This window comes from Bubalus bubalis, chromosome 13 (assembly GCF_019923935.1).
Source record: "Bubalus bubalis isolate 160015118507 breed Murrah chromosome 13, NDDB_SH_1, whole genome shotgun sequence".
NCBI lineage: Eukaryota > Metazoa > Chordata > Mammalia > Artiodactyla > Bovidae > Bubalus > Bubalus bubalis.
Genome location: NC_059169.1, coordinates 14156284 through 14171720, shown reverse-complemented (window position 1 = coordinate 14171720; position 15437 = coordinate 14156284). Strand labels below are relative to the sequence as shown.

The window sequence follows — 15437 nt, the reverse complement described above, 5'->3', positions numbered from 1 at the left end:
GTGGTGTACTATGGCCTGCCATCAAGGAGAGGCTTCATAGCAGGCTGCCACTAAATGATACTTTTGTATTCATCTCTCACTGGACTGCAGTGATAAGCACGATGAGGCTGTATCTATCGTGGACACTGTAGAAGAAGAAAAACGATTTTTCCCTCTACTTTCCTAGGTTCTCTGCTGGGAAGAAAGATTAATAAGAGAAAACTGGAGTTTATTTATATGTGCATTGCTCCTACACAAGAAAGTACCCAGTGGCGTGTAATTCAAAGGGTGGCTAGAACTTGGGCTTATATAGCATCTTAACAGAGGAACAGTGGGTTCTAGAGAAGTGACAAGACAAAGGAAAAGGACTTTGAGCTTCTAGAGACACAAATTGTGGGAAGGCACTTAAGGAGGGACAATCCTAAAGGAAATCAGTCCTGAATATTCATTGGAAGGACTGATGTTGAAGCTGAAAATCCAATACTTTGGCCACCTGATGCGAAGAACTGACTCATTGGAAAAGACCCTGAGGCTAACAAAGATTGAAGGCAGGAGGAGAAGGGGACAACAGAGGATGAGATGGTTGGATGAAATCACCAACTTGATGGACATGAGTTTGAGCAAGCTCGGGGAGTTGGTGATGGACAGGGAAGCCTGGCATGTTGCAGTCCATAGGGTTGCAAAGAGTCAGTCACAATTGAGTGACTCACCTGAATGTGAGGAGGGAACTAATGAAAGATGCAAATTAGTGAAATTTTTTAATGTAGATTGCTCCGGTGCCACTTGTGGGCTAAGCAGCGTGTTCAGTGTGTCTGAGAACTAACTTCTTCCTGGTAGTGAGGGGATAGGGGATGGTTTTACACGTTTATGCCCTGCTTTTAGGCAAACAGGGAGAAGGCAGAGAGCTTTCCTGTTTCTTCTCAGTTGCTTTTGGCTCCTTGTGCCAAAGTGGCATAGTTGGGGTGGCATGTTCTGTCACCCTTTGGCACCTTGCACATGACTGCACACAGCAGATGCTTAACCACTTACTGAGTTGAACTAAAATAAAAGCAGAGGCAACTTTCCTTTTTCCAACTAAAGCCTACCTAAATAATTTACCCTGCACAACAAGATAAATAGATGGAAACATCTGGGCTTCAGGCAGAGCCCAGAGGCAATATCCTGGCAGAGCCAGGAGGCCTCACCTTGAGTCCATGGCTTCTGCTTTACCCAAAGGCATGCCGGTGCCTTCAGCTTCCTTTCGGGATGTTGGGAAGATACAGTTGAATGAAGACTGTAAAAACACTTTGAGAAGAGTATAAAGCATTCTTTACAGATACTGTTGCTTCCTGTATAAGCTCCCATAGCAAGTGTATTATGAGCATTTAGTAAGTGTTGACTAGTAGTGTTAAATGCTGTTTACTCCCCAAATCAGTAAGCTTTAACACTTGTGTGGTACTCTTCACAGGTATGAGTTAGGAGCTGCTCTGTTTATTGGATGGGCAGGAGCCTCACTCTGCCTAATTGGTGGTGTCATATTTTGCTTTTCAATATCTGACAACAACAAAGCACCCAGGTATGAAAAGAGACAATGACCTGTTAAAAAGTACAATACTATTCTAAATTATTATATGTGGGATAAATTATAGGTAGTTCTTATGATTCTTAGAAACTTCAAACACCCAGAATTGGGAAAGGTTAAGAATATATAGTAAATATAACATTTAATATGGTAAAATTATATTGAATAGAATAGAATATAGATAATTATAATTAATTTAAAAAGCAGAGCTTGTGTTGATATAGGACCGAAACCAACACAATATTGTAAAGCAATTATCCTTCAATTAAAAAAATTTTTTTTTGATGAAGCAACCAAAAAAAGCAGAGTTTGACATTCTTACGTTCCAAAGCTATCGCTATAAGTAGAAATCTTGTCTAACTTTAGGGGCATATTCTTCACTTTGGCCTCATAATTTTCACATAGGTGGAAATTGCTGATTAAGGTCATCACAGTCTCCAAGATTCCAGGAAGATAAGTTTTATGTAAGTTTTGAAGGAGAATAACTGAACAAACTAAGAATCCATGAGTTTCTTTGGAGATTCTCTTAGTCACACTAGCTGCTCTGAAATGACACTGAACGATTTCTTGGGCTGAAAAGGGAAGAAAGCTAAACATAATCAGGGAAAGACAACTTAGCTGTGACAGAAACGGGGGGATATGGTTTCTTCCTATTTTTGTTTGTCCTACGTGTAAAAGACCATCTGCCAAACTTTTGCCTTTCAGAATGGGATACACGTACAATGGGGCCACGTCTGTCATGTCTTCTCGGACAAAGTATCACGGCAGAGAAGGAGATCTTAAAACCCCAAACCCTTCAAAACAGTTTGACAAAAATGCATACGTCTAAAAAGAGAGCTGCCTTCAAGCTGTGTCTTGAGCTTGTTCTAAATGTGAACTGTTCACAAAATGATGCCATCAAGGCCCTCCTATAATTAACACTCAAACTATTTTTAAAATATGAATTTGAAGAATTTGTTGATTCTTGGATGTAAATGTTCTTCTATAGTTACATACTAATCACTTCCTGTTGTGGCTTTCTATTAAAAAAAAATAAACAGGCTATTTACAAGATTTGTATATATCTTATACATCTGTGTTTAACACCAAAGATTCCAGCAGTGTTCATAATGTAGCCTTCTTAATCACCCAGACCTTGCAGTATTTGTCCCCATTTTTTATGTGTTTTTTCCATCATATATTAAACAGTGTATTAAGGAGTCATGACTTGTAAAACAGTTTGGGGGTGAACTGAGACTATTCCTCAGATGTCTGGGTGGAATGGACATATGCTGGCTGGGTAGAGCTGATTTCTAGCTGTTGACACCTGTCCATCACCACTGTGCTTCTCAACGGCTGCTCCAGGAAGGGCTCATGGGGCCAAGATGCTATTGCCCACTGCCCGGCCGGTCCTCCTTAAATACCTCCTCCTCCGGTATAGAGAGCAGATCTGGATACGCTGGTCATGGCCGACTCTGAGGCTGACAGAGGAGGGCCTGGAGCTGCACGGTCCCTGCCTCACTCAGAAACAATGGACCAAGTTCCTGAGGACCTGTGTCGCTCAGGCTGTGTGTGTGGAACCAACTGGCAATGGAGAGACAGCATTTTTTTCAAGACGTGTAAGTTCCTCCAGGGATCTCTGACCAGAGACAACGTTTCATTTCTCAAGCCAGCCCTTTCATCTCATATCCACAGGGCAATAGTTACCTCAGTCTGTGTGTGCCCGTCGCTGCTCTAAATGCTCTGTGTGCCCTCACTCACTGCAGCCTCATAGCCACCCTCTGAGGTAAGTACTGTAGGACCCTGAACTGGCAGAGGATGAAATGAAAGCAGAGAAGCTGAAGCAACTTGCCACAGCAAGCGACAAAACCTCAAGGACTTTGAACCGAGGCAGTCTAGGGTGAAGTATATACAGTCTCAGGCTGTGGCTACGAATCACTTAGCCATGTCATCTGTGACTCAGGTCCCCGACAATACCAGTCACAGCATGGGTGACCGTGACATCTTCCTCAAGCCTGAAGGACTTAAAAAGGAAAAATCACATTGTTTGGAGGTGCTCACTGAAAAGAAAATGGACGAGTTTATACAGTAAACTTTTTTTTTTTAACAGACCATGATAATACTTAAGTACCTTTTCCGGGGATACAAATGAACTGAAAACCACTGAGGGAAGCTGGGTGCTATAAGGGTTTGGTGAATGTGTGTTTAAAACAAATTTTTATATTTTTAGAGCTGTACTGGTGAAGAAAATATTTTGACTGTATTGAACTTTCACAGCTTCTGAAGAATTTAGGGTGAGAAGAGGTCAAAGTAACAGAAAAACTGTCAAGAGCCAGAAACATTAGCCACGTGCCCGTGACAGGAAATATAAGGCGATGGTCCAAAGGAAAATGGGCAATTCTAGTACACCCTAACATGACAGGACTAAACAGAGTATCAGCTTTTGCAACACAGACGCATAAAGACTTGTGTTACTTAGCAGACGGTCGTCGTCTTTCCCCAGTCCTTGCTGTTTAGGAATAAAGACCTGGCAGACCCAGGACTTGGGAGTTGAGGCCCGGTTTAAAGCCTGCTTTTGTCATTTTTCTAGTCATATGGCTTTTGGCAAGTTATTGTATAGCTTAGTTTCTCACATCTTTAAGAAGATTAAAATAATATGTCTCAAAGTTGTTCTCATCAAATGAACTAATAATGTACATTAAAACAGAACAAGGAGCTCAACAGATCTAAATGGGTGAGTGAGTGAACACAGGAGCCCACGTGCCTTCTTAGGCATCGTTGTAGGTTGCTTATCTGTGTCTTACTACAGTGAAGATTTGATTCAGGGTTTATTTGAGCTTTTAGAAACTGACATTTAAAGCAGGTATATTTGCATTAAATGGCCTTAGTGGGAAGTTTTTAAAAAGGTAAGTGGCCCACAAGTAAAAAGGACCCTGGTAGGGCAGAAACAGATAAAAGAAAAAATTGCTCTTTTAGATCAGCATGTTACATGGCATAGCTACCAAGGCAACCTTAAATCCTTGAATGAGATGAGTTTAACTTGAAATCAGCTCTAATAACTCAGCCACAGTCACACGGGTGTCATTGAGGGTTTTACTTGAAAGGCTGACAAAACAAAGAGAGGTCCAAATCCCAACAGACCATTTAGTTAAAATATTACTTTTGGGGGGAAAAAGAAGTACAGATAGTACCACGAAGTATAAAAAAAGGCAAAAAACAGTTTCTAGGAATGTGTTGACTATCGATAATGTCACTGTTAAGAATATAACTAGTTTTGAGGTATTTTCTAATGCGGAAAGGGCATTTTAAAAAAGTAAAAAAGAAAAAAAACTACAGACACATATGAATTCAGGATTGACTCAATCTATTCTATTCATAGTCTGATAAATTAACTGATATTTAAAATGGCTACATTTTAGTCATAAAATATCCAAGGTTAAGGGTATGCTGCAGAAATAGTATTTTAAGTTCTAAAACATGCTTACAGAGGCCAAAAGCTGCATATGGTAAAAGTACTTCTGGAAAATGTAGTTAATATGGGCAAACTATATTCTTATTAACTCTAAACTTCCTTCTAGATGAAACATAAGCTGTCTACTCTTAAAATTTCACTGATTTCCACCAATTCCATTTTAAGGATACTAACAGAACTTTATAGTGAAACACTTCCAACATGACAATGTACATAAGAAATATTTTTTTTTTAAAAGTTTAAATGCAAACTAAAACCTGCTATTAGTTTAAAAAAAAATTCACTTAAAAATTAGTTGAAAAAAATACACCTAAACACTAGAGCACTGTTCTGAAGAAAAAACTTTTTATGACTTCAGTGACACATGATTTTTAAGCAGCAGCAGCATTCTTAAACACCTTTATATGCTTCAAAATACTGTTGACAATTTGTGTGTTATTTTTTTTTTAACAGTGCATTAGGTGCCATTAAAGAGACTCTTGTTCTCTGAGAGCCGGTTTCCTTGTTATTGCAGGAGATACTGTCAGGCAGGACAATTATAGTTATGTGTAGGCAGTGCTGAAATACCACGATACCAAATACTGCTGAAGTCTGGACGGACCTCCTGACGCACAGGGTGACAGTTACACGTCTGAAGAGTCACTCCATTCAGTCACGGTTACCAAGCTGCTTTTCAGTGTACTGGACTCATCCTGAGGTCCTGTATGGGAGACAGGGAGGGAGGGAGGGAGAGGAGGCCCCAGTGATTAAACGAGCACATTGTCCAGCCAGTAAAAGCTCCATAACTTCACACTGTAATTCGTCACTCAGGCCTGAGTCAGCTTGCCAACCCCACCCCCAGCTCCCACAGGCTGGGGCAGGACTCTGCGGACCATCCCACCACCGCGGGACGGCCATATCTCTAAGTCAGCCTCACGGGGCCCTCGTAGCAAAGCTTCCACCCAGCCCCCACCTCCTGGCATTCAGCACAGTGCCTGGAGGCGGGCAGCCATTAAGAGAGGAGAATAAAATTAACAAGCCAGGGAGAGACTAAAGGCTACAAATAGGTTCTCTAGTATAGATGAGCTTAAAGGTGAAGTTAGATCACAAGTGCCTTGAGCCACTGAAACAGAGTACAGAGAATTCCACTTGAGCGTAAGTAGGGATGTTTTCTTTGAGGGGCGTGGGGTCATGGCACGGAGGAAATGTGCTCAGCGCATTCTGAGTGTCCCGAGTGTCCCGTGTCCTTCCACAGTCACTGTAGCGTAAACGCGTCTTTTGCTTTTTCAATGATGAGGATGGATGCTGAGACATAGCACAAAAAATTATGATGGTGACAGAACAGGTCAGTGTTAACACATGACACACTGGTGGAGAGAAGAGATCAAGTGAAGACAGAGGCAGCAATGGTTCATCTTAGAAATGCGGGGGGCGGGCTACAAGATCCTGCTATCAACAGACCAAGAGATGTGCATGTATTCATTTAAAATTATAGATGGGGGGAACGAAAGTACCGAAGAGGGGGCATGAGAGGTGCAGGCAGTGGAGAAGGAGCCAAATCCTCATCTGTCTTATCAGCACCTAGAAAGTTCACGTCTAAAATCGTTAAGTCTAGAAGCAAGTCTCGGAGAAGGCAATGGCAACCCACTCCAGTACTCTTGCCTGGAAAATCCCATGGACGGAGGAGCCTGGTGGGCTGCAGTCCATGGGGTCGCTAAGAGTCGGACACGACTGAGCGACTTCACTTTCACTTTTCACTTTCATGCATTGGAGAAGGCAATGGCAACCCACTCCAGTGTTCTTGCCTGGAGAATCCCAGGGATGGGGCACCCTGGTGGGCTGCCATCTCTGGGGTTGCACAGAGTCGGACACGACTGAAGCAACTTAGCAGCAGCAGCAGCAGAAACAAGTCTGAGCCGGTTACTTGCAGGGATGTAAGGATGGCTGGGAGGAGGCACTGTGGGTATGTAGGGGGCAGGGGGGGTTGGGGGGACATGGAAAAGAACTTCTCTGATTTAAAAAAATACAAATTATATTTTCTGATTTTAAAGATTAAATGTGTTGAGTGGTTAAGTGAGTGGACTTATTATCCAGACTCTAGCCTGGGTGGATAGGATCAATGGCAGTAAACAGTTTCCCTGGTTCTTCATTCCACTGGCTACAATGTTCCAAGAAGAAGCTTCCTTGGAAGAAAATAACAATATTTAACACATAGATGAATACAGGAAGATAGTCATGAAAAAAGTGGCCTCATTTAGGTATGTATCAGAAATGTAAATTTCTAGGAGGCATCTACGTGAAGAGTATTTGTAGGGGCACTTTCAAAAATAGATATTTAAAAATTTTAAAGACAAAAGATTAGAAACTGAAATTAAAATTTAGAAAATTAGTAAATAGATACTAAATCAGTAAGTTGTTCACATTCAGTCCTTATTAAAATAATGTTTTTTACATCGCTCAGTCGTCTCCAACGTTTTTGTGACCCCATGGACTGTAGCCTGCCAGGCTCCTCTGTCCATGGTATTTCCCAGGCAAAAATACTGGAGTGAGTTGCTATTTCCTTCTCCAGGGGATATTTCTGACACAGGGATCAAACCCACATCTCCTGCTTGGCAGGCAGATTCTTTTCCGCTGAGCCACCAGGGAAGCCCATTAGGGTAGTCTGGTATTTATAAAGGCTTCCCGTAGACACCAAAACTGCAAACCTTCTCCCTTTGGTCCTTTCGGGTTAGCTGCACCCCAGGCATTTGGCACTTGAGTAGAATTTGACTCATTCTTCACAGGTGGAGGAGGTTCCTTCTGTTCTCGCCCAGCTTTTCTCCCTATAGATCTGTCTTCCTCTAAGGATGATATGTCCCAGTCATCATCGTCCACATCTGTACACTAAAAAAAAAAAAAAAAAGCAGAGAAAAATGAATGTTCCCTAAAGAAACTGTGTGTGTTAGAGCCGCTCAAACAGACTGGGCCACTGACGCTAAATGGTAAGAAGTTGGGAGCCTCAGAGGGTCTCTCATCTGGTCATCTCCGAGGGCGATGAAATGGGTTTGGAAATCTGTGCTTCGAAAGCAGAGGGAACCACATCTTTTTGTGTTTTGCCATGGAAATGTATGTTTCCTATGCAGCAATCATGAATTTAGAAAATTCCAGAAACTACGTTGTAAAGTCAAGTCAGGATGCTCCGCAAGGAGCAGTCAGACCAGCTCTGGGGCTCTTAGTTCTGTGATGCTAAGACATTTAACTGCAGGAGACGTCACACAAGGGCCCTGCAAAAGCAGCCCCGATGGGAAGGACTGTGTATATCTCCAGTGCACCTTCTAAGGAAGACACAGTGGCTCTTGACTGATGTGACTTTTTGTCATTTTGGGCTTGGGTAACACAAATGGCACTAACTTATGAAAGTAGTTGGACAGAATGCTCTGGATTCCACAGATGAGCAGGGGAAGAATTAAATCTAATGTAAGTGAAAAAGACAGAGCAACTACTACTGGAAGACCCGGTCAACACAGAGAAGCCCACCCAGGTCTCCATCCACAGGAGCACTTCCGGGGCCTGGTGCCAGACCTTGGAGTGTTCCTGAAGTCTCAGGGAGGAGAGTTCGGCTTTGTCCTCCACTCGGGTCACAGTCTCTCTAAAGCATGTCTTATGGACTCCAGCTGCCAAGTGGGGGTAAACTCTAAAAAGTCCCTATTTCCCTTTCAGGTCATGTCTTGGTAGCAAAAAGGTTCCTGGACTCAGATCTGAAAGCCCAGATTCTATTCAGTCACAAGTTTCTGTGAACAAACTACCTAATATCTACCAGTGTCAAATAATACACATGACAGGATTCTGAAAACCTGTAAAACCTGATAAGCGTAAGATGTATTATTACCAGTTATCCTTTCAGTATCTTTGATTCCCTATGGAAATGCAATACTGAAAACAAGATAAAGTAAAAATCTCTACTGTACTAAATAATTGTATTTGTTTTACATTTCACTACAAAATACAATTATTATGATATATTCATTAAAAGATGAATTTGTGTATGTTTAACAAGTAAAAGTGATTTCACCTTTAGATCTTCTTTTAGTTCTTTTTTGATGAATGCGTCAGCAACATTAATTCCACCAACTGGCTTATTCATATTTCTGTGATTTGAAACCGTCTTTTCAACTTTTCCAGTTAATGTTTTAATGGAGGTTCCTATAGGACCCACAGAAAACAGGTAATGTTTTAAAAATTAAGTCTTCAGTTCCAAAATAATCTTACAATGTGAGAGAGTCTGTGTGTTAGTTGCTCAGTTGTGTCCAACTCCGTGTGACCCCATGGACTGTAGCCTGCCAGGCTCCTCCGTCCATGGGATTTTCCAGGCAAGAATACTGAAGTGGGTTGCCATTTCCTTCTCCAGGGAGAGTCCAAGCATCACAGATAATGCCTTTTAAAAAATCATGATCCTCTAGACTAGAAGAATAAAATTTTTAGTTTAAATCAAAAAAGGATGTCATTCAGACTCATGATCAGAAACTTTAATTTCAGTGAGGCAGCCTGTGTGAATGGATATTCATATGGTATTTTCAAAAACAATTATTTTAAAAGTTATATTTTACATGATTTTAAAAATACATGGTATATACAAATTCTATACAATAAACTAATTACATCTGATATGTTTAAAATATAGAATTTTTAAGTTGCATTAAACAGAGTTTCTTTCTTTTTTTTTTTTTTAATGACCCTTTTGCCTCTTCTCCTTGGCAAATTATCAGCAATCACCAACTTGGACCTCACATTCCTTTAGAATCGCCCCGTTTCCAAAAGGCAGCATGGTGTGTTAGAACAGTTATTTTCAAGGACACACAGTATTAGGGGTTGAATTGTGTCCCAAATGCGTACGTTGACGTCCTAACCCCCATTACCTCAGAAGGTGACCTTATTTGGAGATAGGACCTTTAAAGAGGTAATTAGGTTAAGGTGAGGTCATTAAGGAGGACCCTAATCTAACACAACTGGTGTCCTTGGACAAGAGAGGGAAATTTGGACACAGAGACACCCACAGAGAAAGTCAATGTTAGGAGACATAGGGAGGAGACAGCCATCTACAAGCCAAGGACAGAGACTCGGAGCAGGTCCTCTCCTCATAGCTCTCAGAAGAAACCAACCTTGCCATCTTGATTGTGGTCTTCCAGCTCCTATGAGGCAGATTCTGTGGTTTAAGCCACACCGTGTACTTCATTACAGCAACCCTTGAGTTTGTTACTAATACACCCAGACATCCCCAACCCCTTCCTCTCCTTCCACCTAAACATCAACTACTTGCTAAGTCCCTTCCATTTCTCCTCAGGCATCAACAATTTTTAGATTAACCCCATACTTTCTTTCCTGGTGGCTCTGATTGTAAAGAATCTGCCTGCAATGCAGTAGACCCGAGTTGGATCCCTGGGTTGGGAAGATCCCCTTGAGAAGCCAATGACTATTCACTCCAGTATTCTTGCCTGGAGAATTTCAAGGACAGAGGAGCCTGGCAGCCTACAGTCCGTGGGGTCGCAGAGTCGGACACGACTGAGGGACTAGCACTTTCATTTTACGGTCACATCATTTCCTCGAGAACTTTCTCAGCTCAGATGCCCAGTATGGAGAGCTGAGAACCACTGTCCACAGAAGCACTGTGGTTGATAACCACTGTCCTAAAATCAAAATTTCCAGATGGATTTTCAGTAAAGGAAAGCTTACCTGTGGGTTTGGGGGAAATATCAGAGTCCTCAATTTCACTTCCCTCGGTCCAGTCAGTGTCGCTTTTGACGACGGTGCTCTTTCCGAAACTACTCTTGTTGCTTTTAGACGACAGCACAGGAAGTACATCTGGGGAGGTGAACGCCTGGACGAGGTCGTCAGCATCCAGCTCCTCCTCGGAACTGAAGGGAGGAGTCCTAAACAAATCAAAGCCCAAACAGGGGGCGCTGTTTCCGTGTTTCGGGATTTACAGACAATATGGAGAAGGCAATGGCAACCCACTCCAGTACTCTTGCCTGGGAAATCCCACGGACAGAGGAGCCTGGTGGGCTGCAGTCCATGGGGTCGCGAAGAGTCGGACACGACTGAGCGACTTCACTTTCACTTTGCACTTTCATGCATTGGAGAAGGAAATGGCAACCCACTCCAGTGTTCTTGCCTGGAGAATCCCAGGGACGGGGGAGCCTGGTGGGCTGCCGTCTATGGGATTGCACAGAGTCAGACACGACTGACGTGACTTAGCAGCAGCAGCAGCAGCATGCCCCTTAAAGAGGTCGGAACTTTCTCAAGAGAGCCTAACAAACGCCTGCGTGGGCACAGAACAAGATGGCAGCCATGCCGAGGACTTATTATGCAAAAGGCGGACTGGTCATTTCAAATTTACATCTGCCACATGGCCTATTTACCAAAGTGGACTGAAGTTAGGACATTACTCCTCTAAACTCAAATTTTGTATTTTTTTAATATTAGTTTTTACACACCTAAGAAACATTTTAGAGTGGAAAAAAATATTTCTGGGATAAAACTATGCTGTCTTTTAAAATAGTGTCATTTGCAAAGAGTCCACACGACTGAGGACACGCACAGGCATGCATGCCTGCATTACTTATAGCTTATCTTTATACTGTACCCTCAAGTACTTTTATATGAATACACACACTCATTTGTAATATCATGTAAATCGTCACCCCATTTTAAAGTGAAACAAATTCAGAGCAGTATCCATTCATTTAAAAAATATTCACCGAGCACCTAAATTTCCACACCATGTTCAGTTACACTACATCCCATGAAATAAAGCTCTTCCCATGAGATTATTACATGATAAGTGCTTCTAAAGGGTGAGTTATCATTGATAGTGTCTTTATTATATTTAGTCTCTCTACTATGGAATTCAGTTATCATAAAATTAGTTTTACTCATAATTATTAACAATGATATACCTACAACTTACTGAGTACCCACAAGTGCCAAGCACTGAGGCTAAGTCCTTTTCATATGTTCTCATTTTAATTTGTAGAACTATCCTGTGAAAGAGGAAGCATCATCCCATCTTACAGATAGAACAACTGAGGCTTAAAACAGGGAATCACCTGAATCAGTGTCACACAGTTAAGGAATGACTGAGATACGGTTCTCAGTATCCTAACCGAGCCTAAGAGAGTAAGGTCTAAGGCCGTTAGCAACTTCCACAAGAAGCTGGAACACTAAAATTCTATCCAGATACACCATCATGGATCCAGCCAGTAACAAGCAACATCACACATTTAATTTATCATGCTTATCGAAAATTACTACACTAGGCAGGGGTGGGGGTGGGGAATAACAAACATGACTCAGGTGTGGTCCCACTTGTCGGGGAGGCCACAAGTGCTACTGACTTAGGATAAAGAAATGAAGGTGTAACAAAGGAATCACAGATTAAATATGATATGTAATAATTATGGTTCTAGCGAACCACAATGAACATACTAATTTACAGTGAAAGGAATGTTCAGTGAAAAGAACTTTTAAAAACCACCTTGCCCTGCTCCCTCGGTACTCACGCAATAGTGGAAGACCTCCTGGGAAAATGATCTTCTGTGGCATTTTTCTTAACTCTAAAAGCAAGAGAAAAATATTTCCAGCATGAGCAAATGATGTAATTTAAAATAGAGTTCTATGGAATTGGTGATTTTTGGTTTATTAGAGGGTGAGCAGTTATGAGTCTCCCCGAACTGAGAGAAGGGTAGGCATTCCAAGTGTGATTCTCTGTTGGGTCATACATTGCTGTGGGGTGAATGTTTGTGGCCCCCTAATATTCCTGTGTTGAAGCCCTAGCCCTCAGTGTGATGGTATCTGGAGATGGGGTGATTTGGTTTAGATGAGGTCATGAGGATGTGGCCCACACTGAAAGGAATTAGTGCCCCCAGAAGTAAAGGAAGAGAGACCAAGGCTCTCTTGTTCTCCTTGGCATATGAGGACACAGTAAGAAGCTGGCCATCTGTGAGTCCTGGGAGAGAAGCCTCCCAGAACCTGACTATGTTGGCTGGCACCCTGATCTCAGACTTCCACCCTCCAGAAGTGTTAGAAAATATATTTCTGTTGTTTAAGCCACCTAGTCAATGGTATTCTGTTATAGCAGCCCAAGCTGAGACAAATATTAAAAAAAAAAAATAGAGTTGAAAATACTCACTTTGGAACAGATGTTCTATCAGAAAAAACAGGTCTTTGTCTAATCAGCTGTCTGCTTTTGGGAGGAAGGTGAATTGCTTTGGGTAGTTCTCCAGCTGAAAGGGTGTCCATCTGAGAAGCACCATACCTGTCTGGAATAGTAGTGTCATTTGTGAGTCTCCACTGCATGAAAAGCAGAAGAAAATGCTACAATATTGTCTACATTGGCACTGAAACAAACAAGCCCATCTCAAGGGTCTAGAGTCCACACTACAGGAGGTTTTTAATTGTAAAAATACAATCTAAAATGCAACATTTAATGGTTCAAGCAGTAACAGAGTTGCCAATTAAGTGCCAAGGTTTGTGAAACATATAAAATCACAAAACAGTTGCTCTATTAATACTTCCGCAGACATGAAATGGCAGTGGGTGCCAGGCTTACCTGTGGAAAGCAGCGTTCTCTCTTCAATTTTACAGCTGACCTGATGTTCAAGGAATTCTCGAATTTGCTGAATGTTGGGTATTTGTCTTTCTCGCTCATGTCTTGTTGATTCCACAGTTCTTAGCACTCTATTCAAGTGATCGCTTGGAATACCACGTATATCCTGAAGGAACAAAACATTAAGTTCATCAATTATCCTTTGATGTTTTTCATTTCATGGATGTCTGTCTGCATTAACCGTGCCAATCTTTTGTCCTTACTGCTGCATGTAAGATGGGGATACCCTGACATATAATACACGGTCCCAGCCCCAAAAGGAGTTCAAGGTGCAACGGGACACATAAGGAGCATGTAAGATTATACATGGCTGGTTAGGGATACTGTGCATTTGGGATCAGGACTGAATGCATGGAAGGCATGTGAGTGACTGATTATGACTGATTAACCAACAATGCAAGATGTGTGATAAAGACTGAATGAGTCTACAAGGGCTGGAGGAATTCGGAGATTCAGGCCATCAGAGGGCTCAGTGGCCCAAGAAGGCTTAAGGCGGAGGCTGGGCTGTGCCCTGAAGGATGGGTGCATGAACCAAGTAAAAAGAAGGGTGGGATCAGATGGGGGCACCTTGTGGGGAAGGCAGGCAATGAGGCAGTACCAGTCAAGGTATCCAGGGGTTAATGCTACAAAGGAACAGGTGAGGAGAGCAGAAAAGGAGACTGATGCCACAATGAAAAACTTCAAGGCTAGTTATGCCACAGGTAAGAGAAAAATCATCAGGCTTTCAATTATGAAAATGCCATAATTTAAGAGGTGACTTGAGAAAATTCTTCAGGATTTGAAAGGTTCTAAGATGAAAATCAGTTAAAGAGTGATTTATTCATTTATTCAACATCAGTGTCACACACACACTCCCATCTCCTCCCCCACCTTTCCCTCAGTCTTCCTCATTCCAGGAAGTGGCCCCACCACCCATCCAGCTGCCCAGGGCAGTAATCTCCATCATCAGATCGACTGCCACCTCCAAGCAGTTTCTCTGACCTCAATTATTCAATCCCTTCTACTTTTCCTTCATTTCACATCCTATAATCATTATGGATCTACCAGCTGTTTGTGTGAGCAGTGTTCAGCGCCTGTCTTCCTATACCCTGATGCTGGATGCAAAGACACAATTCTGTACAAATGTCAATTCTTCCTAAATAATACACAACATTTAAAGCAATTCCAATCAGAATATCAGCAAGGATTGTTTTGGAACTGCAGCAGCTGTTTCTAAAGTTCACTGGAAAACAAAATATGAAAGAACTGCCAAGAAATTTTTGAAATAAGAGTAATAAAAAGGCATGGCCTATAACAGATACTAAAATACAGGACAAAGTTACTAAAATTAAACCAGTATGGTGTTAGCAAACAAATACCAAAAAATTGAAAGGATAAAATCATTGAACATCCAAAAATAAATCCAAATGTATATAAAGATGTCCTTTATGACTGCTATTTCAAACAAACAAAGAAAGGGTGGGTTATTCAACAAAAGATATTGAAACAACAGATCCAACTGGAAATAAGTTTAGATCCCCAACTCAGTGTTTCCAAACTTAATTGTTAAAGCCCAGATAGACAAAAAAGTAAACAAAAAACTATGCATTACATTAAAAAAGGTGTTTTTATACTTACAGGATAAAAGTACATGTCCCAAATAAAACATATAACCCCAAAACCATATGCAGCTACAACAGGAGCTCTCACACACTCATAGGGATATGTCAGTGTTTACACTTTGGAAAATTATTTGGCTACACCTACTAAAACTAGAAATTGCAATCCTAGATATACATCCAAGAGAAAGGAATGTCCATGTCCACCAAAAGACAGTACAAGAATGT

The 15437-nt window shown here is 41.6% G+C and overlaps 2 protein-coding genes across 7 annotated transcripts in view; one reads left to right on the top strand and one right to left on the bottom strand.

Moving 5' to 3' along the window:
• CLDN10 (claudin 10) overlaps positions 1 to 2593 on the top strand; it is a 105507-nt gene extending 102914 nt beyond the window's left edge. For both annotated transcript variants that reach the window (XM_006074279.4, XM_006074280.4), the window contains exons 4-5: positions 1427 to 1534; positions 2246 to 2593. In XM_006074279.4, the coding sequence (XP_006074341.3) occupies positions 1427 to 1534; positions 2246 to 2369 (232 nt within the window). In that variant the 3' untranslated portion in view covers positions 2370 to 2593. The remainder of the gene's footprint in view (positions 1 to 1426; positions 1535 to 2245) is intronic.
• A 2005-nt stretch (positions 2594 to 4598) lies between these two features.
• DZIP1 (DAZ interacting zinc finger protein 1) overlaps positions 4599 to 15437 on the bottom strand; it is a 51445-nt gene continuing 40606 nt past the window's right edge. For all 5 annotated transcript variants that reach the window (XM_044927145.2, XM_044927148.2, XM_044927146.2 and 2 more), the window contains 7 exons: positions 13555 to 13717; positions 13135 to 13264; positions 12506 to 12559; positions 10680 to 10876; positions 9022 to 9152; positions 7676 to 7853; positions 4599 to 5691 (listed from right to left, as the gene is read on the bottom strand). In XM_044927145.2, the coding sequence (XP_044783080.2) occupies positions 5615 to 5691; positions 7676 to 7853; positions 9022 to 9152; positions 10680 to 10876; positions 12506 to 12559; positions 13135 to 13264; positions 13555 to 13717 (930 nt within the window). In that variant the 3' untranslated portion in view covers positions 4599 to 5614. The remainder of the gene's footprint in view (positions 5692 to 7675; positions 7854 to 9021; positions 9153 to 10679; positions 10877 to 12505; positions 12560 to 13134; positions 13265 to 13554; positions 13718 to 15437) is intronic.